This window comes from Onychomys torridus, chromosome 22 (genome assembly GCF_903995425.1).
Source record: "Onychomys torridus chromosome 22, mOncTor1.1, whole genome shotgun sequence".
Lineage (NCBI taxonomy): Eukaryota > Metazoa > Chordata > Mammalia > Rodentia > Cricetidae > Onychomys > Onychomys torridus.
In genome coordinates, this window is record NC_050464.1 from 24071352 (window position 1) to 24098355 (window position 27004).

Genomic DNA, 27004 nt, shown 5'->3' on the forward strand with positions numbered 1-27004 from the left:
GTGCTCACATGGGGCTGTTTCAAGGGCCACATGAGATGCATATGAACAGTAAAGCCCTTGGTGTGTGAAGATGATCCCTGCCGTAAGCAGCATCCTGGATGACTCAGATTCCTCACCTAACTCCCACCAATGTCTCATGTGAAACCGTCTTCCCCCAAATCCCAGCTAACTTGCATCATTCTTCTGTGGGCCATCTGGAGTCCTTCTGGACCTGTCACCATAGACATAGTCTCTCCGGGTGGAGATGCTCTCCTCTTAGGAACATGGCGACCTTTCAGAAGACCCAGCCTAATGCCATCCCTAGAGCTGGCCTCCTAAGATCCTGGTAAGGTTGACATATTTGAGAACCACGGCTGGGAGTTCTGGCAAGAACCAACAGAAGACGTTGGCATCTCCCAGGATTACTGAGGCCACCTTTCCACGTTTCTGTTGTTCCACGTGTGGCAAATGTGCAGTCTGCCCCATGAGGCTCTTGGGACCTTGTTCTGAGCGGCAGGCAGAAGTGGTGTGTGCTTTTTAAAGGTTCAGTACTGAATTCCCAGGACTGGCTCCGGGTGACGACCTGTGCACTATGGAGTCTGGGTTCTTACCCTCTCATGGGCACTGTTCTGTGGTGGACAAGTCTTACAAACCCAACACCAGTGCCTGGCATTTGCACTGGCTGGTTTTATGTCAGCTTGACACCAGCTGGAGTCATCAGAGAGGAGGGGCCTCAGTTGAGAAAATGCCTTCATGGGATCCAGCTGTGAGGCATCTTCTTCATTAGTGATTGAAGAGGGGGGCGCCCAGACCATGGTGGGTGGTGCCATCCCGGGGCTGGTGGACCTGGGTTTTATAAGAAATCAGACCGAGCAAGCCATGGGGAGCCACAGCAGCACCCCTCCATGGCCTCTGCACCAGCTCCTCTCTCCAGGTTCCTGCCCTGCTTGCACACCTGTCATCACTGTTTCTGATGATGAACCGTTATATGGGGCCTTGAGTGAAAGAACACTTCCCTCCCCAAGTTGCTTTTTGGTCATGGTGTTTCATTACAGCAATAGTAACCCTAACTAGAATAGCACGTAAGCCCAAGCAAAAGCAGGAAGCTGGCTATTAGTGCAACACTGCCCAGAAGGCCCTGATTAATATCCCACCACCACACAGAGGCTGAAATGGCTTCCTAAATAAAAATGCTGAGGAAGGCAGGCCTGGAATGGACTTCAATGGGGTCTCACCCCACATGATGGGGGGGTCCCCGAGACATCAAGTGCAATGGAAAACAATAAACCTCATGACATCTCTCCGTGCTGAGTTGGTAATCAAATTCCAGTTGGCTGCATCAAAATGCAGGCACCGGAGTCGCTCATCTCCCCGGGAACACAACCTGGTCCCCTCGCTTCCACAAACCCCCGTCCCCAGCTCAGGGCATGGCTGCCAACAAACCTGTAGCTGACTCCACACCTCCTCCTCCCCATCTCAGCTTCCAAACAGTATTGGATTTCTAAAGGCTTCGATTATGGGCAGGCTGAAGCACTGGCCGTGAGAGATCCGAGGGGAAGAGGCTGTGTTTCCCATGGTCTCTGCCTGCCTCGGGGTCTCCTGGGTCAGCTCCAGTTCCTTCTTCATTAGGGGGTGGGGGCTAAAAAACCTGCTGCCTGCAGACTGCCTGTACTTAGGCTCGTAGCCAACCTAGCCCTGGCAGGATGAAAGACACAGCTCACGGGCTCCTGATGAAATTAATTAAGGGCAGGATGTTGGGACGATGGATGGGGGCAGCGGGGGGGGGGGGGCAGGGGGGGGGGTCAGGGGGGCCGAGCTGCCTGGAGTTCTATTTGTAGAGAGCTTGTATCAGGGCTACAGACTGAGTTCTGTGAGGACCACATATGTGGACATCAGAAAATGCCAGTCCCTGCCACATTGGGAAGCAGGATGCCCTGCCTCCTCATTTTACAAAGGGACTTTGCCATTGTAGGTAATGTCCCTCGGTGTTTTAATATTGGCCAGTAACTCATTTTTCTCCAACACTGGCAGATCAAGTAAAATATTCCTCCAGGTTAGATAGAGTGGATTGTCACACACTCACACAGTATCACACACCCACTCACAATCCACTCACACACCCATCACACACCCACTCACCTATTCATCACATACCTACTCACACACTCACAATCCACTCACACACCCATCACACCCCTATTCACACACTCATTCATGATCCACCCACATACCATTGCGTGCTTGTACACACACACACACACACACACACACACATATACACACACACACACCACACTCTACCAGCCCTGATCATCTGCCTCTCTCTACCAGAATGACCAATTTCCACAAAGAAACTAGTAAGCTGTAAGGAGGTAGCCATCCATGTCTATTTCTAGAACTTTCCTAACTGAAGTCAGAAGTCACTGGAAGGAGCCACCCTCCAACTTGGACAATCAGGTGGACTGAGGGAGCAGGTCACATTTGAACCAGCCTCACTGAAGGGATGGAGAGCAGTGGATATCCAGCCCTGTATCAGACATATCCAAAAGCACCCAGCTGAAGCAGTAAGGCAGAATGGAAACCATGGGGACAGTGGGTACCAGCTGCATGGCCTGCAGCAGGAGGAGGTAGCTACCCACCCACATCCTCTGTTCTAGTCTCTCCAGGGAATCCCAGGAAAGTGTCAAGTGTCAACGCCTCCACTTCAGCCTCAAATAAACGACATTTGCCAACTCCAAGCGCACACAGTAAACATGGTTAATCTGCTGTTTGCATAATGAGGGCTGAGAAAATTAAACCCATTTGAAGAAAAGGAGAAACAAGCTGCAGGTCTCTGATGACTGGCCCACGTTCCACAACAATGGCAAAAGTGGCGGGTGCCCATCCTCAGCACAGCACAGCACTGGCAGGAAGTGGATCCACCTGTGCTGGTGAGGGCGCCTTGGGATGAGCAAGAGTCCATACAGCCAACAAGCCAAGACCAGGACATTGCACAGGCCATGGCTCAGTGAGACGATGGATGATAAGGATCCAATTTTTGAAACTTTCAAAATCCCTGTAAACTTTCCTAAGTGTCCAACAGATAAACAATCTCAAGGACATCCACAAAAATCACTGTAAGAATAGGGAGACCAGCCAGGTGATGGTGGCGCACGCCTTTAATCCCAGCACTCGGGAGGCAGAGGCAGGCAGATCTCTATGAGTTCAAGGCTAGCCTGGTCTACAGAGTGAGATCTAGGACAGGCTCCAAAGCTACACAGAGAAACCCTGTCTTGAAGAAGAAGAAGAAGAAGAAGAAGAAGAAGAAGAAGAAGAAGAAGAAGAAGAAGAAGAAGAAGAAGAAGAAGAAGAAGAAGAAGAAAAAGAAGAAGAAGAAGAAGAAGAAGAAGAAGAAGAAGAAGAAGAAGAAGAAGAAGAAGAAGAAGAAGAAGAAGAAGAAGAAGAAGGAGGCTAGGGAGGCCAGGGACACTTGAATGGCTTACTGCTTACTGGCTGGTGACATGAGCAGGGCTCGACCCTTCCCATGCTCCCCAGCCCAGTCCTGCAGGGTATTCATAGGGGGCAGAGCCAAAATCCCTAACCCTCAGCTCTGCATTGGAAAGCTCCATTCTAAGGAAGTCATTGACACCCACGCTGCTTGACACCCTCCAACCCCAGCCTGAAGTGTGTTTATCTATGAAGATGTGGCAGCTCTCTGTGTCCTACCTCAGCTGACTCTCAGGGTAGTGAGGAACACGGTGCAGACCAGAAGCCACTGTCCCTTCCCAGAGCCCTATGAAGAACAGCATGACACCAGGTGGCCACTGTCCTCGCTCTATTCCTGCACTCTCATACCCTGCTAGGCAATGTCAGGCCAGGACTAGCTTCAAGCAGTCAAGTAACAGAGCAGCGAGCCAGCCAGCGGCAGGTAAGCATTGGAGGATGCTCAGGGCCCTAAACGATCTCATCCACAAACACCAAATCCTCAGCCAAGGTTCTAAGTCATACAGGATAGCAGAAAGTGTGGTCCGCACAAAAGAAAAGGTTGCTGAGAAACTGCCTGGGAGGGGCCAATGTCATTGACGATATTGGAAGAACTAACTAAAGCCACCAGAGTGTGATGGCGATGTCTCTTCAGGGTACCAGATAGCATTTTTTTTAAAAAGGAGAAACAAGGATTAAATGGGCATTCTGGAACTGAAAAGTATAATCATTGAAATGAAGGCTTCCCTGGAGGAGCGAGCCATCAGGGGCCAAATGGCAGGAGGAAGAATCTGGGGGACTCAAACACCACACAGACTATGCCACATGATGATCAGAGCAAACAGGAGCCGGCAGAGTCCCCAGAGAAACGGAGACACCCTCGGACTTCTGACAGGTGCTAGAGAGTGCCAGAGAGGAGAGAGAGCAAAGCAGGTATCTGAAGACATCCTGGCTACTTCAACAGCAGATAAGGACCAGGAAGAATGCCAGGGAGCGCAGGAGGGAGGCAGCCTGGACATGACCAAGTGCAAAGACTGAAAGCAAGTGAAACCGCTGAACAGCACAGGAGAAAAGCAGCCCTTCGGCTCCAGGAGCTGTCAGGATAAAGAGCAGACTTCAGGGGAACAGTGGAGACGGAGGTAATGAGGGGCCACAAAATGACCCAGGGAAAAAAATCTGGGTCTGGCACAACCACCTTATAAAAATGAAGGTGAGAATGATGTGGCTGGATAAATAACCATCCCATCCAAGCATGTGATTAGAAGGCCTGCCTCAACAGCCACAGAAAGGGAAGAGTGCTCCAGGATGAGATCCAGCAGCAGGAGGGGAAGAGAGTGCTCCAGGATGAGAACCAGCAGCAGGAGGGGAAGAGAGTGCTCCAGGATGAGAACCAGCAGCAGGAGGGGAAGAGAGTGCTCCAGGATGAGAACCAGCAGCACCAAAGGCAGTGACATGCACAGACATGCACATCAGTGCAGACACAAAGACACATGCATGCACACCTATGGCAATGCAGACACACACACACGCACACACACACACACACATACACAGAGATACACAAAAGCATGGACATGCATAGAAACACAGACCTACACACACAGAGAGCACCGATAAATTACGGAATTATAAGCAACAGCAGATTTGTGCACCCTCTTTTTTTTTCTTCCTCAATCGAGTTAAAAAGCAATAATATCAAATGACATTTATAGAACTGCATTATTAGGCCCATAACAAATAGAAATGTAATAAGCTTCCGAGGCACACCAGAGAGGGAGGATGACAAAGCTGTGTTGGAGCAGGGTGACAAAGCCAGATGGCAATTCAGATTCACGGGGACAAACGCAGAGGGCCAGACATGGTGCGCCCAATGGGTAATAGGACCAACACTGTGGGTACACGCCCCATCTCCTTTCTTGGCTTCTTTTAGCAAGGCGGGGTTGATAAAGTAATATTACAGCCTGTGCCCCTCCCATGTAGATGTGATATGTGTAGCAATAACCACAGAAAGAGGAATAAAGTAATAGAACCACTTAAAAGCAGCGTTTCCGTGTTGCACTGTAATTTAGTAAGAACATAAAATAGATTTTTAATATGCTGAAATGCATACAGTAAGCACGGGGGCAACCACTAAGAAAACAACCCAGAAAATACAGTGGAAAACTCATTAAGGGAATTAAAATGGTGCGCAGGAAAACACCCACTTAATTCAAAAGGAGGCAAAGGGGGAGACACAGGAACAGGACCAAGTGACATCAGTACCTCATTTCAAATCATGGGTAGAGCAAAGAGAGGAAAGATCTAGGCCAAAACAGACACCCTGGATGTCACCTTGAGCCAGCTAAGCCTGACACTGATAGAACACACCATCCAACAGCAGAGAGCTCATTCTTCCCGAGATGATGGAACATTAAAAAACCGTGAGACAAACAGTGATGTACACCTACAGCAATGTCCGAAAATGGAATCATGCTGACCATTCCCATCTTCACCAAGGTCACCCCACAACCTGATCCCCCATCCCATCCCATCTCCACCTGGACCCACCCCATCTCCACCTGATCCCACCCCATCTCCACCTGATCCCATCCCATCTCTACCTGATCCCACCCCATCTCCACCTGATCCCATCCCATCTCTACCTGATCTCATCGCCACCTGATCCCATTTTATCTCCACCTGATCCCACCCCATCTCTTTATGACCCATCTCATCTCCCCCAAAGCCTGTCTGTCCCACACTCACCCACTCCGCCTCATTGTCACTAAGACCCACTCCATCACACCTGGCCCACCTCCTCCCTCCCAACTTATGTTAATTGGTTCAGCCCCTGCCATCTGCCCCACCCCTGACACATACCCCACCCTATCCCTGGCATCTGCCCCACCCCTACTACATACCCCAGCCTATCCCATAGTAGTAGAGATGCTTGCTGTCCTCGGACCCGAAGACCTTTATCACCATGCTGTAGAGATGCAGTCCCTCCACCAGCATCCAAGCAAAGGCACTCAGGAAGAAGTAGTGCAGGAGAACAGCCAGTACCTGGCACGGGACCTGGGAGCCAAGCAAAGACGTAGGGTGAGGCCACGCAGTGCACAATGGCCATGCTGAGGTTTTTCTAACCCGTGTCTATCTCCTGGACACCTCTAGTCACATCACCTCACTTTCATCCCGGGGAGCTGAGGCTCAGTTCTCAGTCTCAAGTTCTTCTACAGCCTCTGACTCTGCCACTCACCCACGCCCACTCCTAGCACCAGGCCTCAAGAGAGGACCCCCAACAAATCCTCTCCCCAGTGTCTCCTGAAGAGACACCTAGGTGCAGAGGGAGGCGCAGCTGCGGGGTGAGGATCAGCACCTACTCACCGTGCCAGGCTCGACACGGAAGCTGATGAGCAGCAGAACCTGGGCCACCAGGACGGCAAAGGACAGGTTGGCATGGATGTGGTAACGCTGGTTCCGGATGGTACTGACAGAACTAAAGACAGAGAGGCGAGTGTGAGTCCTGGAGCTCAGCCTTGACACCCGGTCCCCATTCTGGTCCCCTACCTTTGAGAAACCATGGGTATCTTTATGGCATCTACTCCTCCATGCTGTTGCTCCCTGCTTGGACCCTCAGCAGCTCCCTATGACCCTTGGCTAGCATCCCAGGTCCTTCCCAACCACTCTGCACAGCCTGAGCCCTTCCAGACAGTCCAGTGGTTCTCCTAACATCCCTGGGCCCTCTTCTGTTTCACACCCTCCACCATGGGGGTTGGGGGTTGGCAGGGACACTCATCTGAATGCTAGAACCTGCAGAATATACACGCCTTGACACCATCAACATCCGTGAGGGCAGCAGGGAGGGAGAGAGCTGCTAGGATACAGGAGGATGGTTGCAGGACCCGCCATCCTTTTCTAGTTGTTCCTGGCAGGGTTCTGCCTGTAGGCTTGGATGGCAATGAACAGGGAGAGCTTCCTAGCCTCCTGCCCCAAGATGCTCACCTCTGTACTGTCTCCTTTGTACGTGGCAGACTGCACAAGAAAGCGTTATTTATTTGGCTTTCTTGGTTATTGATGGGCCCCATCCAAAGGCATCTGTGCATGACTTGGCCTCAAAACCAGACATCATAGCTTACTGGGGGGTGGGGAGTGGGGGGGGGAGAATCAAGGATACCTATGCTAACTCTTGCCTGGCTCAGATATCACCCAGAACTCCTCAAGTGTCGATGTGGGACTTTCCAGACCTTTCTAGTATGCCTAAAACCTATTGACCCCACTCCACAGGCCCTGCTATTTCTTTATGTCATCCCTGCACCTCAGATTTTGAAAATGAATGTCACTGGAGAGCAGTCACATCGTCACATCTGGACCCCACCTAGCAGGGCTGGGATATACCCCTCGGGTCTGTAAAGCCAGAGAGAGGTATGACCAGAGTGGCAGGATACACAGATATTTCCAGGAAGTTGCTAGGCCTTCTGGGGACACAAGGAGAGGGTGACTCACGACAGGACAGCAAAGGTGACCAGTGTGGCAGCCAGACAGAGAACCGACAGAGAGCAGCCAATGTAACTGATGGACGACAGCGCCACCTGGTGTCCACGTGTGAGCTGCAGGAACAGAACAAGGTGTGGGTGGCTGGCCTTGGACCCCATTCCAATGGCTGGGAGGGTGCCACATGATGCCATAGCACTGACCCTGTGATGCTGACCACCGAGGCCTGCCTCCTACCCCAGTCACAGGCAGAGAGATATACCATACTGGACTTCAGGGTTGACATGAACCATGCTTCGGGTTGCTATTGCCATATTGCCTGGCTTCCTGACTTAGGTTACCTGACCTCTTCTACTACAACACCACCACCACCACCACCACCACCCGTGCTCAAGTCCATTCAGCCATGTCTGAATGGGTGATCTAGGGTGACCAGAGACATATGCCTCCACTGGCTATGAAATGCAGGAGATAACAGTGATGGACTTGAAGCAGGGAGGGTGTGTGTGTGTCAGTGGATTTACAGACATGAAGGACTCAGGAAGACCACTCACAGCATGTTAGGTGAGAGGCTATACTGACTTGCAGAAGGTCAGTACCCTCTCTGGCCCTCAGTGTAAGAGCATCGCTAGCTGGGCGGTGGTGGCGTACGCCTTTAATCCCAGCACTTGGGAAGCAGAGCCAGGCGGATCTCTGTGAGTTCGAGGCCTGCTGTGACAGATCATCTTTCATGACAAAACAAGACATGTGTAAACAGAATTTGCACCCCACTAGAGCCCAGCAGCCCATTCCCAAGTGTTCCATCCATGCCCTAGCATCCAGTACCCATCTCTGTTTTGTCAAAGCTGGTTCCTTCCCATTTGTGGCTCTCAGAGATGATGTCCAAGCTCCAGTGGATGCTAAAATCCCTCCATGCAGCCCTCTGGCCCTGGACAGAGCCCGGGCACAGCCAGACCTTGAGAGACTCCATGGTTCCCTGGGCAGCTCTAGCTTGGCGACTGTCCCTTATCTTAATCATGGGGTTCATCAGACACAAAGTCTAGGCCCCCTCCAACTTAGGTCACCTCATAAGAGCCAACTAGGGGGTCCAGGGCTCCAACACTTCCTCCTAGGAACTGGGAGTCTCTGTATCCCATCAGCTGCCTGGCTTACTGGAACACAAGGCATATCTGTCCTTCATAGTGAATAAAATTCAGGACTTTCATCAAAAGCCAGGAGGCTCCTCGGGGCTGATGAGGTGGCTAAGATGTCAATCATGACAGGGGACTAACTACCTTCCTGGCTACAGGGCAGAAGCCAGGACCTGGAGTCCTGGTGGGAACTGGAGCCAGGTGTGACACAGGTTCTCAGGACTGAGTCCTTTGTAAACACTAGGAAATAAGGACCCTCTCCCTGGGCTGGCAGGTCCTGACCCCAAAGTGATGGTGGAGGGAGTAACTGCAGTCAAAGGTCCCCCTGTTTTCTAGTTCATCCCCGAAGCATAGCCAGGCAGCTTGAGACAGCGGGATGGGTTTTAGCATTAAACTTCTTGGTCTTCGGGTCCACCAAGAGGACTTAGCCCACAGCACTCAAATGGGGGCATGAAGAGGTGTGTGACATCTCACCCTTGTCTGAAATGGCTGGAGAGACAACCACCCCTGAAGCATGCCCCCCACGGAGGTCAGAGTCCTGGGGAGACACGGCATTAGCTCACATGAATGTGGCTGGGTCTGTATGCACCTAGGCGAAGCAATCGTCAAGATACACGGATGCGTTTGTAAGAAGGGAGCAATCTTCACCCTTTGTTCGGAGAACAAAGAGGTGCTTGCTGCCGGCTCAGAAGGCATGTCGGTGATGATGGGAAAGCCTGTGTGCGTGCATGCAAGCAGGACCCAGGAGGCAGGAGAGAGGGAGAGGGGAGATGTCGGTTTGCTCTCTGCCTGGTGTGTACAATTTCTACAGGACCCACAGAGAATTCCTCCACTTCCTCGCACATCTTCCATCTGGTCCTTGGACCTCTGTGGGGCACCCTGTCCATAAGGAGGCCGGAACCTAGGCTATGGTACACTTCAACCTTGGAGCCAGAGCTGCCTGCGCTGGCCATCATCAACCCTTTGCTCCATTTTGGGCCCTCTAGGTTGGAGACTTCCCTCTGCCTCATCTGCCCTGTCCCTGCACCTAGAACCACCAAGCCTACCTCTGCTCCTTGTGGGATGAGCCCCATTCTGAAGGCAGCTTCCTCCTGAAATAGGATCCCAGAAGAGGCAGATAGGCCCCGTCCCCACTCACCACCCACCCCCACATCTGGAGAGAGCTCATCGGCCCCAGTTTCAGAGCGGCTGATTCTTAATGAAGATTCTAGAATAACATCAGCACCATCTGTGTCTCTATTTCAACTGCGGCATCCTGGGCCTGGCTAGAGGAGCTGAGGTCGGGGAGTCAGAAGGTGGACCCCAGAGTAAGGAGTGAGGGTGGGGCTCCCCAGAGGTTACCCGGCAACCTTTTATACACTTCCCTTTCATCTCCTCTGTCCCAGGTGCCCTTCTCTCTCCTGCCCTCCCGGGCCCTCCTAGGAGCAGTTTACACAGTTACCTCTCCCATGACTTCCTAGGCTCATCCTAGGCTCACTGCCGTGGCCCAGGCGGCCCAGGAGCCTCCCCAGAGCCTGAAGGGAAAGATGCCTGACAGGGAGGCTGCCACGGGGAGAGAGTGAGAGGAGGAGAGACAGGATGGGGGCCAGACTCGAACTTGAAGGGGGAGGCAACGGGAGGGGCCAGGACAGGGAGCAGAGAAGGTGAGGCAGAGGAGAGTCTGCTCTGAGGCCTCTAGCCTGCACATAATTTGTGCCCTTCACGGGTGACACTGGCTTCCGGTATCCCCTTCAGTCACGCTCCCTACTGTATTACTGAGGCAAGGTCTCATGCTAAAGCCAGAGCCAAATGCATTAGCCTAGTTAGCCAGCTTGTACCAGGGATTCATCTATGCCCACTCAGTTTTTCTTTGGGTGGCTAGCGACCTAAACTCTAGTCCCCACTTGTGCGGTAAATACCTTATTCACTGACCCACTTCCGACGCTGACATTTGAATGTAAGAGGTCCACAGTCCCAGAGGGAGTGGCTAGACCTGCCCCGGCCCCACCCCCCACCCCCATACTCCTCTCTCTACCCCGTGAGCCCTCAAAACCAGGACATCCCTAAGACTCTGATGCTCCAAGCTCATTCTCTGCCAGGCATGGAGTTCAAGAGGCTGGGGGTTCAGGGCTGGGTGTTAGGGGATGATGGCCGGTTCCAGAGACTGAACCCTCAGCTGAGTGCTCCGGGTTAGGGACTCAAGGTAGGGTGCTGAGGCTGAGTTCTCAGGCTGGATCATGCCCACTCCTTCCCCTTTGGATATCTGCCATGGGCCTCCAGAAGCAAGTCCCGCCCCTGTGCCAACCCCCCCCCCCCCCCCCCCCCCCCTGCTCTACTGTAGATGGTAGTAGAACTGAGGTTTGGCAGACCCACACAGCACATGGCAGGGAGGAGCCCTGTGTGTCCCAGTAGCTGGCACAGTTGACTTATAGAGGGGCTAGCACTGAAGACCCACAGCCCAGGACAGGGACAGTTACTGGAGGTTGCCTACACATAGAGCCTGTTTGTGCTCGGTCCTCATATATGCCCCCAACCCCGAGAAACATCCAGGGAGCTCTGGCTAGACAGCATTTCTGGAACCACAAAAGCGGCTCACACTGGGTTGTACTGGTCTCCTCATTCCCTTCTTTCACGCCTACATGCAGGCCCCCTTGGTGGCTGTGGATGACCGCCACTATCTTGCATCCAGCCTAGAGATGGTGCAATGGCCATGGGTTGGAAAGGGGCTCCATAACAGCACCCCCACACAACACACGCAACAGGGAAGCATTGTATGCCCTGGCTGTGCCCTTTCTTTCCCACCGTGGCCAGATTTAGAAATGCCCAAAAAAAGAAACCCTGGCATTGGTTTCAGGACTGGATCCCTCTGAGTCAGCGACCACAAACTCAATGTCCTTGAAGTGCCTGGAGAGACTTCAGGAGACCAGCGGAGGCTCCTACTCAGAGAAGCATGCAGGGCCACTCTGCCCAAAGATGGCTCATCCTTCACCTGAGCCCCTCAGAGTGGCCAGGACATCCTCCCCCGTAGACAAGAATGATAAGTGTTGCTATCTTCAGCACAAACTGAAGGTGAACAGCTACTGACCATGGTAGAGAAAGTGATGGAGATAAAGATGATCTGGACCCATAAACCCTTTCCCTGAAGGGGCCAGGATAACACCTCTATCCCCTCCAATATCTTTTCTGGTCACATTCAGCTCAGTGTGGCTGGGTCTTCTGCTCTTTAATTAAACTTAACTAATTTTCCCACCCCAACCCCCATCTCTCTCACTGTGTGTGTGTGTGTGTGTGTGTGTGTGTGTGTGAAAGGCACGTGTATGGTGCATGTGCACATGTGTGCTTGCTTGCATGTGGTTGCATGAGGTTGATGTCAGAAATCTTCATCCCTCTTCCACCTTATTTATTGAGTCAGGGTCTCCCAGTCAAACCCAGAGCTCTCCCATGTGGCTAGTCTAGCTAGCTAGCTTGCTCTGGGGATCCCATCTCCACCGTCCAAGGTTGGAATGACCGATGGGCCACCCCACCACCACGTAACATTTATGTATGCTTCCGGGAGCCGAACTCTTGTCTTCACGCCTCCAAGGCAAGCGTTTTAGTCACTAAGCCTCCTCCCTAGCCCCGTTTGACTTTTCTAAAAACCAGAAATCGAGACTTTCGGGTCCAGTGTCTGAAGCATGAAATTCTGATGTGAAGAGTCAAGCCGTCTACATTCAAACTTCATGAACACTTGAATGGCCAAGGTCAGTCTCAGACCACATTCTAGGGTCCCCTAGGACATCATCCTGGGGTCTCCTGAGACACCATCCCATGGTCTCCTAGGGAATCACCTTGGGGTCTACTGAGATATCCTGGATTCACCTGCGGCATCACCCCGACATCTCCTGGGGCATCCTCCTAGAGCATCCCTCCTAGTATTGGTCCACCAGTCTACATTACTACTCAGGCATGACTCACTGTCTGTTGAGATAGCACAGAGAGGCCACACTCACTCAACCAGGAAGACAGAAGCCTCCAGAAGTGAGCCCCTAGGAAGAAACCAGGAACGGAAAAGGTTTTGACAGGCCTCAGAGAGTAAAAGAGATGGGAACATGACGGGACAAGAGTGCCCAGCGCAGACTTGAACCACAAACCCAAAGACCATGAGGGGGAAATTAGGTGCCCAGGAGGAAGCTAGCTTGGTGTCAGGGACATGAGGTCATTCACGCCACCTTTAGAATTCTATAAGTGTGCCCCGGGCTTGGCCTCGCTTGTGAGATCTGCCTTAATTTCGTTAATGTTCATGAACCGCTCCTTTTAAATGGAGATAATTTTAAACCATTTTCAAATCAACCTTTCCCAGCAATGAATAGATGTGATTTTCTCCCACGAAGACACCCACAGGCTGTCTAAATTTGGTGTCACCAATACTGACTGGTGACAGATTCATAATATAAATGAGTCTGGATTTCCTTCTTCTTCTTCTTCTGTTGTTTTTTTTTTCCCCCTTTTTGACTTTGTAGATTGGACCTCTCTTGGGACAAATGCCAGGTATGAGTAGCCACTCCCTGGAGAGTATGCATCCCTTTGTGCTGCTCAGCAGACCCTCTCAGGTAGGGAAAAAAAAAAAGGCATACTATCCCTCCAGCATATGGAGGACCCAGAGGAGGAGGAGGAAGCTCTCTACCCTGGTGTCATTTGAAATGTCCCCCAATGGTGTGAAAGCTCCTGTCTCCCTCAGGGAGTCTAGGGGTACACCTGTCCCTTCCCTCTAGTGGTCTTTGGCAACACTCAGGTTCTCAGGCACACTGGATGCTCACTTGCTTAACTGCCCACTAAGGAGGTACCTCCAAAGGCAACATCACTGGCCAGGTACCTTCTCTGCGGGCTCTTGGTGTGTGCTTGCTGGACACCACAGGCTCAGTTCCTGCAACTCTAGAGCATCTTCCCAGGGCAGCTCACAGCTTCCTGCTGATCTCCCCTCCAGGCTTGTGATCGGTGTCCCACGTCCCATTATGTTCCCTTAACCAATGTAGGCTTCTATGTGGACCACATGTCAGACCCCTCAGCTTGCTCTTCAAAGATGTTAACTGTGTCCAGCCACCTCCCAGATAGGAGATCACTTTGTAGCCCATCTAGATCTGTTCCTAGGGTGGTGGAGACAGCTGCTGTGACCTGAGGACCAGGCGGGGTCTATATGGCACTCACCTGCAGTGGGACCACTTGCATGAGGATGGCGAAGTTGGTGAGATGTGTACAGTGGCACACTGAATGGGTGAGGTTCCCCTCTGTGAGCGCACAGCCCTGGCTTGACCAGACGCCTTCCCCGGAGCTGAGGACACAATGGACAGGCATGATCAGTGGGAACAATAGCACCCCTCAGCCTCGCAGGCTCAACAGCTCACTAGCTAACCCTGACATCAGGGTGCAAACCATGCTCAGGAATGAAAACTGGGAAGTGGCTGACATTGGGACAGAGAGAGGCAGGAGCCACTGCCTCAGCTTGGTCCACTGGGAAAGCACCTAGACCCCTCCCAGCCTGGGAGGAAATGTGTGTGGCCCAGAGTCCAGCTTGGGAAACCAAATACTCAGGGACTCATGAGTGACCTAAGAAAAAGCATTACAGTTCTTAAACGTGTGTCCAGAGGACAGATACATAAAACGCAAGGTGTATAAGTAATACACACATAACTAAAATGCAGTGCATACAAATATGATATAATGTGGTCGATATAAAGATAAAACTCCTACACAACACTTTAAAAACCGTGAGGCTGGAAATAGGGTGTCGTGGCTAATGTTACTTGCAGTGTGACTATGAAAACCTGCATTTGATTCCCAGCACCTGTGTAAGAAGCTGGGCATGGTCCTATATTCTCCTGCAACCCCAATGCTGTGGGCAAGTGGGAGCCAGGGGATATCTGGAATTGCCAGGCCATCCAAAAAGAATGCAAGCTTGAGATTCAAGGAGAGACTCCAATTCAAAGGAGTAAGCTGGATAAGTATCAAGGGTACTCGATGCTCTCTACTGACCATGGCATGTGCATGTGCATGTGCAGACACACACACACACACACACACACACACACACACACAGTCACACACAGTCACACACACAGAGAGAGACACTATACACGCACATACATTATTGTCACTTTAAATTTTATTTTAAGGATTTTATTGGGGGGCTGTGTGTTTGTGTGTGTGTGTGTGCGTGTGTGTGTATGTGTGTATGTGTGTGTGTGTTTGGGACTGGGGATATATCTGCATGTAAGTACAGGTGTCTGCAAAGGACAGAAGAGGGCATTAGATCTCCTGGAGCTGGAGTTACAGGCGATGGTGAGCTGCCATATGGGTGCTGGGAATTGAACTCAGATCCTCTAAAAACCAGTCTGTGCTCTTTACCTCTGAGCCAGCTCTCCAAGCCCCCAAAAACTTACTTTAAAAATAATACTTGGCCAGTGTGTACCATTACACGTAAAACACAAGAGTGACACACAGGACAGCATGACCGTGTGCCGAAAGCAACATCTACCCCGTTTCTGTGAATACACACATAAATGAATGTGAATTACTAAGGACACTGACAGCCTCGTCACAATGGCCTCCAAAAACCAGGAAAGGCAGTCAGGGCAGGAGGCTGGAGTCAAATGGAATGTTTGCTTTTCTGTAATGTTCTAGCCTCTAATTGCTGTTGGCACTATGATTTCTTACAGTGACACCCAGGCCAATAGGTGCCATGCCAGCCAGTTAATCTTTGCAGTGAGCATGATGGTCGCTGTCATTGTCTCGAGTGTACTTCTCTGTTCTTTCAAATGCCAAACAGGTCTCTTTGTCTCAGCTTGAGGCAGCAGCCCCCAGTCTGACCGAGCTGAAGGAGCCTGAGGCTCAGGCTGTCTCTCATTTATAGTCTGCGATAGTTTCTCCTTCTACACTGTGGGGGTAGCCGCCTGGAGTGGGAACCAGGACCCGATCTTGCACCCCGGACAATATCCTAGGACGATACCACTCAGCTACAGCAGTTTTATGTTCCAAAGAGGTATATAGCCATTGCAATATAGCCATTGCAATAGTAACCCTGCTGGTGGGGGGAGGGTGCGAGCTGAGAGTGTGGGAAAGGGGCCATGGTGTGGGTACCACACCTGGTAACTGAGATTCAGGGAACAGCAGCTTTCTGGGTGGTTTTCATGATGAATGAGTCACCTCCTGGGGGAGGTCAGAGGCATCCAGCAGAAAGCAAAGCTTGGACCAGTGGAACCACGTGCTCCCATAGAGGGACCAGATCCTATCAGTAACTACAGAATACAAAGGAGTCGTGGGCCCTTCCCCCACCCCACATTTGGATCTCACTTTCCCAGGACCTGGGGAGGGACCAACACACAGGCGACTGTGTTTTACACAGCTACTTTGTATGCCTACTTAATGCAAGGATGCCACATTTCCATTTGAGGTGACCCTGAGAATTCACAGGGGTGGACACAGTCAGGAGGGTGGACATGGCCCTCGGCTCCAGCGAAGGGTGTGCGGACAAGCCTTGAAAGTCACGTCCCAAAACAGACTCCTGAAGGGGTGACTCTGCTCTAATCAGCCAGGGAAACTGAGTTGTGAGAGGTGTCACCTCTGTATGGAATGGAATTCTGTTCCCAAGGGAGGTGGTAGGGACAAGGGGGAGGCTTCCCAGCTGTGCGCAAATAAATCTGCACAGAAGACAGCTGAGCCATTTCAGATAACATCAAAAATATGCACAGCCTGTGACCTGGGATGTCCACGTCAAGGCAGAAATACGGTCACTCGGGTACATAAATACAATGTGATGTTTATAAATACAGTAAAAGAAACAGGTATCGGTAGAGACAGAACGCAAAAGAAAATTGTGTGGAATGGTGCAAGAGATGTCCGGCTAAAACACTTCTATATATTTCTTATGAATTCAAGTGTATATGACACATAAATTATTTCAGCACACATGCATAAACTCAGGGTAAGATGTAAAAATAAAAGAGGTATTTGTCTTTTTAAAATAATGTTTCACCTTTAAAAATAAAAAGAATAATATTTTGAAGCCCAGACGTGGTGGTACACACCTGTAATCTTAACACTTGGGAGGCTGAGACAGGAGGCTTTGCTGTGAGCTCAAGGCCAGCCTGGGTTGCATAGTAAATTTTAAGCTAGCTTGTCAAGTGAGACCCATCTCGAACAAATGAAAAGGAGGAATGTGAATATATTAGGGGGTGGGGTGGGGGTATAGTTCAGTGGTAGAGCACTTGCCTAGCATGAACGATCCTGAGTCCTATCCTCGGTCCCAAAAGTAAATAAGTAAACACATGTATACATAAGTATATACCAAGAGAATCTTTGTATAATTTCTTACAGTATTAATCTTTTGAAAAAAGTGACCCACATCGCCTGGCAGGATGGTTGCTCAGCCAGTAGAAGCATTTGCCGTCAAGCCCGAGGACCTGAGTTCGATTGATCTCCAGGACACATTAGAAGGAGAGAGCTGACTTGAGCTGCAGACCATCCTCTGGAACACTTGCATCTCCACCCAACTACACATGCACACACAGACAAGAAGTATTTTTAAAATTATAACTAATAAAAACTGCAGTTAGGAAAAAGTGGCCCAGAATTCCAAGACCAGTGAAGGTATCTTTCAACAACGAAAGGGAGCTTGTTCTCAGTTGAGCAATAACTGAATTTACTTCTGGCAGGCTCGCAATACAAGGAAGGTTAAAGGGACATTATAGCAGACAGAAGCTTGGCTCTTCACAAAGACATAAAAATAGCTGGAGATGGGATCAATGTAGGCGTCCGTGGCATGGCTCTGGTCTTGTCCGGTTACTGCTCTACAAGATAGTTGATTGTCTGAGGCAGAAACAAAAGAACCTGCAAAGATCTACTGAAGCCAGTGCAACCTCGCAAGCTATGGGCAGGAGGAACTGCCGATGTATTAATTACATCTTAGAAGACCTTTAAAGTAGTAGGACATCTATTGCAGGTAGACACAGGGCATGTAATGTTAATGGTCTGAGCAAGCTTATAAGAGATGATCTAAAAGCCCCACTTTTAGTCAAAGAGGATAAAGGAAAATGGTGAGTGAAGATATACTAATCAAAAGGGTAGAGGAAAGCCTGGAGAATTCCAGGCCACCATTACAGTGGAGAATCCACATGTTTCCTCTGAGTTCACTGTTCTGGGTCATCTCTTTCTCAGGTCTGCTCACTCCATCTCTCAAATGGAACCCAGAGCCTCATGCATGCTAAGCAAGTACTCTGCCACCAAGCTGTATTCCCCACCTCCCATTTCACTTTTTATTTTGAGACAGAGTCTCACTGAGCTGCCGGGGCTAGCCTTGAACTCTCCCTGTAGCCTCAGCAGGCTTTGATCTTACTATCTCCCTGTCTTCCTGGCCTGTGACTTTGAGCCCAGCTTCCCACTCTGGGAATTGGTTCCAGGACCCCCTCATGGAGACTAAATGCCAAAGAAGCTCAAATATTGAAAGTGGGCCAAAGTTTGCATAGAGTCCCCACACCCCCTTACATTCATCTCCAGATGATGCATAATACCAAATGCAGTGTGAATGGCATGTGGACAGTTATATCATGGAAGGAATATGACAGGCAAGAAATCCACACATGCTCGTTACAGGTGTAATCCCTCCCCACCCCCAGCCCAAACATTTCAGGTTTGTAGTTGGTTGGATATCTACCACAAAATTCATGGGGACTGAGGGCTGAGTGTGATTGGCAGGACAAGTTAACAGAACAGTGGCAAGAGCAGAAGACCTGCGCATAACTGCTACTTCGTGTGACCTCTCTGACATGTATGGAACTCCTGCCACGAATACATTGTTTCCAGGGAGCCCTAGAGTATGGGTTGCACAAACAACTTAAAACGCATCTTAAAAACCCAGGCTGTAGGAAGTACCTTTTCAGATCATAAAATATTTAATTACAAATCAATAAATAGCGGAAAGGGCTCTAGAGATTTCCCCACTGTTCAGAAGTTAAGCAGCTCCCTTCAAAATGAACTAAGGGGCCCGTGAGAGGGCTCAGCAGGTAAAGGCGCTTGCCGTCAAGCTGGATGACCGGAGTTCCATCCCTGGGACCACACATAGTAGAAGGAGAGAGCTGACTCCCCAGGGTTGGCCTCTGACCTCCATCCAGATGCATGCCGTGGGGGAGAACATTTGAAATGGATGGCATTGTCCTAGATCTCGGTCACATGATAGCACAGCTGTGTTCACTTATCAAAACCGAGAGGACTATGCTTTCAAACTGCAATTCTCCTGAATACATAATGAGGAATCATTTGCAGAGTGGTCTGGCTGGATGCTTGTGGTGTGGCTGTCTCTGGGAGCTGGGGGTGAATAGAATTGCACTGTGCGTGCATATCGTCAATGTAGGTTGATACCATATCTTGGCTATTGTGAGTAATGCTGGGAAAACATTCTCTCTAACTTGCTGACTCCACTTTCTTTGGATGTGCACCAGGGGTGGGTCTGATTTCTTTCCTTCAGGAACCTCCAGACTGATTTCCACAATGACTGTGCTAACTCGAACTCCCCCTTTGCTCCACACCCTGGCCAGCATTGCTGTCTGTTATAGTTAGTTTCAGCTGTCAATTTGACACAACCCAGAAGCATCTGGGAAGAGAAACCCTCAGCTAAGAACTGCCTCCATCAGATTGGCCTGTGGCCACATTTTTGGGGTATTTCCTCAACTGCTAATTGATGTGGGAGGGCCCTTCCCACTGTGGGTGGTGCTATCCCCTAGTCAGATGGGCATGGGTGGTATAAGAAAGGTAGCTGAGCAAGCCAAGGGGAGTAAGTAGTGTTCCTTCATGGTCTCTGCTTCAGTTCCTACCCTTGGCTGCCCTCCATGATGGACTCTAACATGTAAATCAAATGAATGGTCTCCTTCCCCATGTTGCTTTTGGTCAGAGTTTTATCTCAGCAATAGAATCTAACCAGAATGCTGGATTTTAGCTTTTTTTTTTTTTTTAAGTCAAATATATCATTTGGTAACAAGGAGTGAAAAGAAATTCGTGCGTGCGTGCATGGGGAGGGGGTACACATGCGTGTGCGGAGGTCAAAGGTCAGCTTTGGATGTCATTCCACCTTTTATTTTTGACAGTCTCTCACTGGCCTGGAGCTCACGTATTAGGTTAGACTGGCTGCCAGCCCGCCCCAGGCATCCTCCTGTCTCCCACCACTAGAACTACAAGCCCATGTCCCCATGTCTAGCATTTTACATGGGTTCTGGGGAGTCCAACTCAGATCCTCAGGCTTGCACAGCAAATATTTAACCGACTGAGCCATCTCCCCTGTGCCAAAAAGGAACTCATAAATCTTCTTCTCTCTTCTTGTGGCTGACTGAATTGTGGTGGTCAAAAGGCCAGCGACACAAGAATTCCCTTGCAGGCTTGCTCTTTTGCAGAAATGAGAAGGGGCCAGAGTTGCTTGACTTGCAATTATCCTCTAGACAAGAGTCCCGGCCGCTGAGCACCCAGCGTCTCAATGGCTGCTACAATCTCCTTCTTGTGTTATTGGAATCTGTGGGAAGTTTCACTGATGTGTTCATTGCCTGTGTCCCAGCCGGCTCTCAGGAGCAGCCTGTATTCCAGGCCTGTGAATACAGCCCCCTCAACACTGGTTCATCCTTCTGGCTTTCCCAGGATTCCCTTGGATTCTACTGACACCTCTCCATGGAAAGTTGGCTATAAACACCAACCATTTCCTCCTCTGATTTGTAATTCCTAGAGTCAGCTCTGCTTGTCCCTCTACCCTTTCTCCTTGAAGGTCCGAGAAAATGAGTCTCTCTTGGCTTGGATCTTCCCTGCTGCCTTGGGGGTGTCAATGAGGTGTTCCCCCAAGCTGCAGGTGACTGTATTCTTGGATGAAGTGAGTGACGTGTGTTTACGAGGAACTCCTCGGTGACTTTCATCTGGTGAATGGCCTCACTCCAGCTTCTGACTTGGGTCTAGGCTCTCAGCAGCCACTCAGTAGCCCAGCTTACCTGGTTTTCCCTTGAGCTCTTTCTGTCCAGCTCAGCTTCCAGGAGTCTCTGTGATTCATTCTCGCTCAGTTTGAGCTCTTGAGCTCAACACCACTTTTATCCCAGCTTCTTCCACTGTGTCCATCATCCCCAAGGTCCCCACCCACAAACTCACCTTGTTGATAACAGCTGTTCCTGCTGCAGTGGGGAACTGCCTCACTGCGATCTTATTTGCATTTCCCTGAGGACTGGGATATTGATTTGGTTTCTTTTCTGTATCTGCTGGCCACTTTTATTTCTTCTTTTGGCAAGGGTCAATTTAGATCTGTCACCCATGACTTAATCAGGGTATGCGGGTCTCTGGCTATTGGGTTATTTGAGTTTCCGGAAACTGTTTCTGGACATTAAACCCAACACTAACCATCAAATAGAGAGATGTTTTTGTTACATTTATTTATTTATTTATTTTGGGGGTAGTGTATGTGTGCATGCTAGAGTACGCATGGGGAGGTTAGGGAAATGGTTCTTTCCTTCCACCATGTGAGTTCCAGGGATCAAAGTTAGAGACTTGGCAACAGACACCTTTACCCACTGAGCCATCTCACTGGCCCCAACACTAAGATTTTGATATGCTAGCTAGTGAATGCTGTTTCCCAAAGACCTGAGTCCTAGCCCTCCCTCAAGACTTTCATCCTAGAAGGCAGTGGGACGGTATTCCCATGTGGCCTCACGGTGCCCCATGAACTGATTGATTCTAAGGACTATAAAAGACCTTTGACTCCATGCAATCTCTGGTCATATCCAATCAGGTCTTATCCTCACGCATGCTCATGCAAACACGTTGGCTTCATAAACAGGTGATTACAACCCTACCCTGTGTGATGTTGAGACCAGCCTAGAGTGGGCACATTATTGTCTTCCCATCTTCCTCCATGATCCCCATTCTGTCCATCTGGTACACACACACACACACACACACACACACACACACACACACACACTGACAGTACCTGAAGTTAAGGAAGGCGCAATACAGGAAGAGGCGGTTGTTCTCATTGGTGGCATTGACCAACTGCTTGTGAGTCTGAAATGAAAGGAAACGATACACCTGTGACATGGCAGAAAAAGGGACAAACACGCGTTCTGGAGCAGGAACAGGATTTCCTCATAGGGGCTAAGACAATGGCTCCCTGAGTAAAAGCATTTGCCATGCTGGACCTAATGACTGGAGCTCAATCCCTCCATCCAAATAAAAACCAGATGTGGCGGTGCACATCTGTAATCCCAGGGCCCCTATGGTAGGACAAATGACGATGATGTCGTGAGCCAGCTAGCCTGGGTGTGTGGCGTGGTTCCAAAATAAGAGGGAGCCCTGTTGCCACAAGGCGGAAGGCCAGAACTGACTCCTGAAGGTTGTCTCTGACCTTTACACGTGTGCCATGGCACACACATGCCTGCATTGACATGCACAAACTTTAAAGTGTTTTCAGTTAATTCATTTATTTAAAAAGATTTTCAAATTTTAAAATGTATGTGCGTAGGTGTGTGTATGTATCTGTGTACACATGCATGGGAGTGCAGGGGCCATGGAGGTCGGAAGTGGGCATTGGGTCCCCTGGAGCTAATTCTAGGTGGTTGTGAGCCACCTGAAATGAGTGCCGGGAACAGAACTTGGGTCTGCTGCAAGAACAGCACATACTCTAAACTGTGGAACCATCCCTCCAGCCCTGTAAATTTTTTTTTTTTTAATTTTCCCAAAGAGCTCTCACATCCTGAACATCCAGGGTACCTGTCACAAAAACTGGAGAAGCCACGTGACCAGTGTGAGTGAATTCTAAACCACGCTCCTCCAGGGCTGCCCCCAGATCAGCACCTACAAGCTTCCAGGTCTCTTATCAATTCATAAACAGCCTGCATGGATGAGTAGGCAATCAGAGTGCATTTGAGTTTCTGAGCATGAAGAAGGAAGAACTCTATGAAATGGCGTGGGAACCTGGAATTAAAACCACTTGCCTCAGAATGGAACAGAAAGGTATTTTTATACCATCCCTCTACCCAGGTACCACACAGCTATAAGACACTCAGGGGGAAGGTCTAACTAACACAAGGAACCCAGAGTCCTCCATGGCTGCATCCACACTTGGAATTGGACAGCTTCTGATTACCCAGTAATGGAGATGAAGGGGGAGGCAGAGCATGCACCTGAGCCCTTGAAGGGTGGCTGATATAACACTGAGCTAGAATTTAAGAAGGACAATCTTGGTAACAGCCGGGCCAGGTGAGGACACATCTCTACTGGAATAGGATCCCTGTGTTTGCTATCTCCTCTGGATCCAAACTGCACAGCAATGTCTAAGAGGTTCATCTCTATGTCACCCAGGTCATTTGGAAGTATTTAAAGCAAGCAGGTGGCCAAAGGAAGCCAGCCCCAACCCCCTATGCCACAAGAGACACTGGTTCTAGGGAGGTGGTCGGAAGACTGTCTTCTCCTGGGTGTCTTACTTCTGTCCCCTTCCACCTCCAGAGACCAGAGCTTAAATCATCCTTCAAAAGAAAAGCGCAGCTGGCCAGTGTGGAAAAAAAACAACAACCCAAGTGTGTGTGGTCCGTGAGAGAGGGGTAGACTAGCTGCCTTGGGTCTGGAGCCAAGGTCATGGCCTTGACCAGGAATTCCCTGTCCAGCTGGTCCTCAGGCTCTATCCCAGGCCCAGCTCTTTGGCTGGGAAAAGCAAGTTGCTCTAAAATAAAAAATTTTTTAAAAGGAAGCCTTGTTGTTTTCAGAGAGATTTTTAACATATGGGAATGTGGCTATGCCAAAGAAAAAGGTGAGTCGCCTCTCACAGCCCACGTTCCACTTACAGAGGACCGTGGGAGGCCGACAGCTCATCCAAGTCCCAGCTGCCTGGGCTGGAGAGAAAAACCATTGCCACAGGTCAGCAGGATGCTGGGCATCCAGAAAGGCCTGGCAGGGTCCCTATGAAGGTACTAGCAGAGAACCTGAGGACCATCCCACACAAGCCTGATTGTTTCCCCCTACCCCAGACACCTGCTGTATGTCCAGAGTCTCATAGGCTGCAGAACAATTTTTGCTGATTCCACAGGCTCCCTCTGGAGTGAGCTTCCCGATGGGATTAACCAGCCAATTACTCATCACCTGCTGCTTATAGGCAAAGTGTGGGCTTCTGAACATGAAAGGGAAGGAAATATATCTGAGATGTTCCCTTAACACCCCTCGTTCAGACATGTGTTTGCTTTATGTTTTAGTGTGTGGCTTTACCGATAAAGAAATTGGGAGAAACTTCTTCATCACTGTCCCCAAGCAGAAGGCAGAGGGCACCAAGGTCCTTAATTCTGACCCTCAGCAAGGTAGCATCACAGACCAAAAGAGCCACATCCCCAGCACAGGGCCAGGCACAGGCAAAGGTCCCACTCCTCCCTCACTTCGTTGTTTTTTTGTTTTTTGTTTTTGTTTGTTTGTTTGTTTGTTTGTTTTTGGTTTGTTGTTGTTGTTGTTTGGTTTTTCGAGACAGGGTTTGCGCCTTTCTTGGATCTCGCTCTGTAGACCAGGCTGACCTCGAACTCACAGAGATCCGCCTGGCTCTGCCTCCCGAGTGCTGGGATTAAAGGCGTGTGCCACCACCGCCCGGCAGGACTCCTCACTGCGTTTTTTTTACCTTCCATGGGCATTTCCTAGCAACCCAAGCCCAGCTCTGTATAATAAAGGATCTCATAAGACAGAGGCCTGATGTTCTCTGGTTTCGGAGAAGCTTTAGATAGCCCTTCGTAGCCCAGGAAAGCCCTGGCATGGAAGACTGGTGGGCCCATCTGGGTCAGAGCCAGGAACAGTTGGGTAAGTTCCTATCCCGGGATCTGAGGCAGGCCAATGGGATGGGCCACCCTGGGGGCAGAAGGGAGAAAGGCCAAGCCAGGCAACACCCTATCTGGGCTTTGTACTCAATGGCTCTGTCTTCCCAAGTCCCCCAGGGTCAGAGAAAACACCGCCAACCTCTGCATAACACAGAATTCAGGTTTCCGTCTCTTCACGGCCAATGCGGGTCTTTGGGGGTCTGAGTACAGACCAATCCCTTCAGCATGAACTAAATCCTAAACCACAACACTCCAGGGCTGCCTCAGATCAGCACCTGCAGACTCCCAGGTCTCTTATCAGTTCATAAACAGCCTGCACAGATGAGTGAGGCAGTCAGAGGGCTTTTGAGTTTCTGAGTATGAACACGGAAGGACTCATGGAATGGCGTGGGCAGCAGGAATTAGAGCCACGTGCCTCAGAATGAAACAGAAGAGTTTTTATATGATCTTTCTACCTAGGTACCACACAGCCACCTGAGGGATGAAGGCCACCCTCCTTTTGTGGCAATGCCTTCTGCTTTAGCTGAGCCTACCCTGTCCACCTGTCCCACCTACCTATCTGTCCTTCCATCCCTCTACCTCCCCTGCCTGCCTATCTACCCACCCGTTTTCCTGTTCATCTACCTACTATCTCCTTCATCACCAATTCCTCCCACCCCATCTACCAACCTCCTACCACCCCCACCTGACCATTCACCCACCTATCCACCCACCTCTCTTCCACTCACTCACTTATGCATTCATCCACCTACCCACCCCACGAATCCACCCTCCCATCACCTTATCCCCCCGCCTCATCCCACCACATACCCATCACTTGCCCAGATATCCACCCACCCATCATCCACGCTGCCCATCCATACACACACCTCCCAAGCTTGCCCTCCTTGCTGCGGCTGCCTGGGAGGCCTGACCTTTCTGACACTCCTGCAGAACTCACCCTCATCAAAGCCCTAGGCTCCTCCAGGGGTGCCGTCCACTGTCATGTTTTCCTTCCCTCTTCTCTGCACATTCTTGTGTCTGATAAACCTCACCCTTTCCCAAGGTGTCAGGGCCCCAGAGAAAGACCCCACCCTCGACACCACCCCATTCCACACAGGGCCCCTTACCAGATAGGTAAGTTGTATACACAGGGACTCATGAGAACAGGACAGTCACCCCGCTCTCTGTGGGCTCCCATGGGAACCCCAGTCACGCCTTGTCATCTGTCCCTAACACAGCTACAGAGCTGTAGAAGGATGGGAAGGTGACTTGGGTATAGATTAGGAGAGTGGATAGAGGAGAGGACCCCAGAAGGTCATCTGTCTTCTCAGATGACTCCGGCTATCCGTGGTGACATCTGATCAGTATTCGTTTCCCAATTCTTGCTAACAGAACCAGTTTTGCTGAGGATGACAGTGTGGCTCTGGGTCTAGCTAGCACTTGCGACCTCATCCTGTATGGCTGGGGGCAGAGGGGCAGTCTTCCCCAACAAATGCTCACACTCACTCATGTGCTCATACTATGTTCACACCTGGCCTTGCTGGTACGTCTGGACACTCTGGCCTGCTCCTTCCTCCTCTCAGACATATATGTCTCCTAAGGGACAGAGTCAAGTGGAGGTCAGACCCATAGGATGGGGCTGTGTGGAGCTCATGCACATCAAGGTCTAACACTCTGACAGAGCCACGGCCCATTCACACAGTAGCCTGCTGGCTGGCTGGGCTGTTTTCCCTCCCAGAGCGCCATGGTTCAAGGACTATGTGCATTGATTGTTATTTTTCTCAAGATGCATAGTTGTAATTTCCAAGATGCACAATCCTCTCTTTCTGATGCCACTCTGCTGCAATACAAGGTGAGATGAAGAGGAGCCCAGACCACGCCACACACCTGCTCTGTCTGGACCCTCCATCTCACCCTCCTCATCCTTCCTGCCCTGGGATTCTGCTGTGTTGAGTACCATGAAGAGGGTCTTTGATAGACCTGAGCCTATCACTCAGACTGTGCTGTTTTACCCCCCTCCATGTGCGTGTGTATGTGTGTGTGTGTGTGTGTGTGTGTGTGTGTGTGTGTTCACATGGGTGTGCCTGTGTGCACACATACAGAGGCCAGAGTCCAACCTCGCATGTCATTCCTCAGCCGTTGTCTACCTTATTTATTCCTTTG

At 50.3% G+C, this 27004-nt stretch overlaps 1 protein-coding gene across 1 annotated transcript in view; it reads right to left on the reverse strand.

Annotated features, from left to right (window-relative positions):
• Adgrd1 (adhesion G protein-coupled receptor D1) overlaps positions 1 to 27004 on the reverse strand; it is a 125216-nt gene that overhangs the window by 19811 nt on the left and 78401 nt on the right. Inside the window, exons 16-20 of the mRNA XM_036171637.1 lie at positions 22003 to 22076; positions 14205 to 14328; positions 7924 to 8027; positions 6805 to 6916; positions 6342 to 6495 (exon numbers count right to left, since the gene is read on the reverse strand). Of these exons, the coding sequence (XP_036027530.1) occupies positions 6342 to 6495; positions 6805 to 6916; positions 7924 to 8027; positions 14205 to 14328; positions 22003 to 22076 (568 nt within the window). The remainder of the gene's footprint in view (positions 1 to 6341; positions 6496 to 6804; positions 6917 to 7923; positions 8028 to 14204; positions 14329 to 22002; positions 22077 to 27004) is intronic.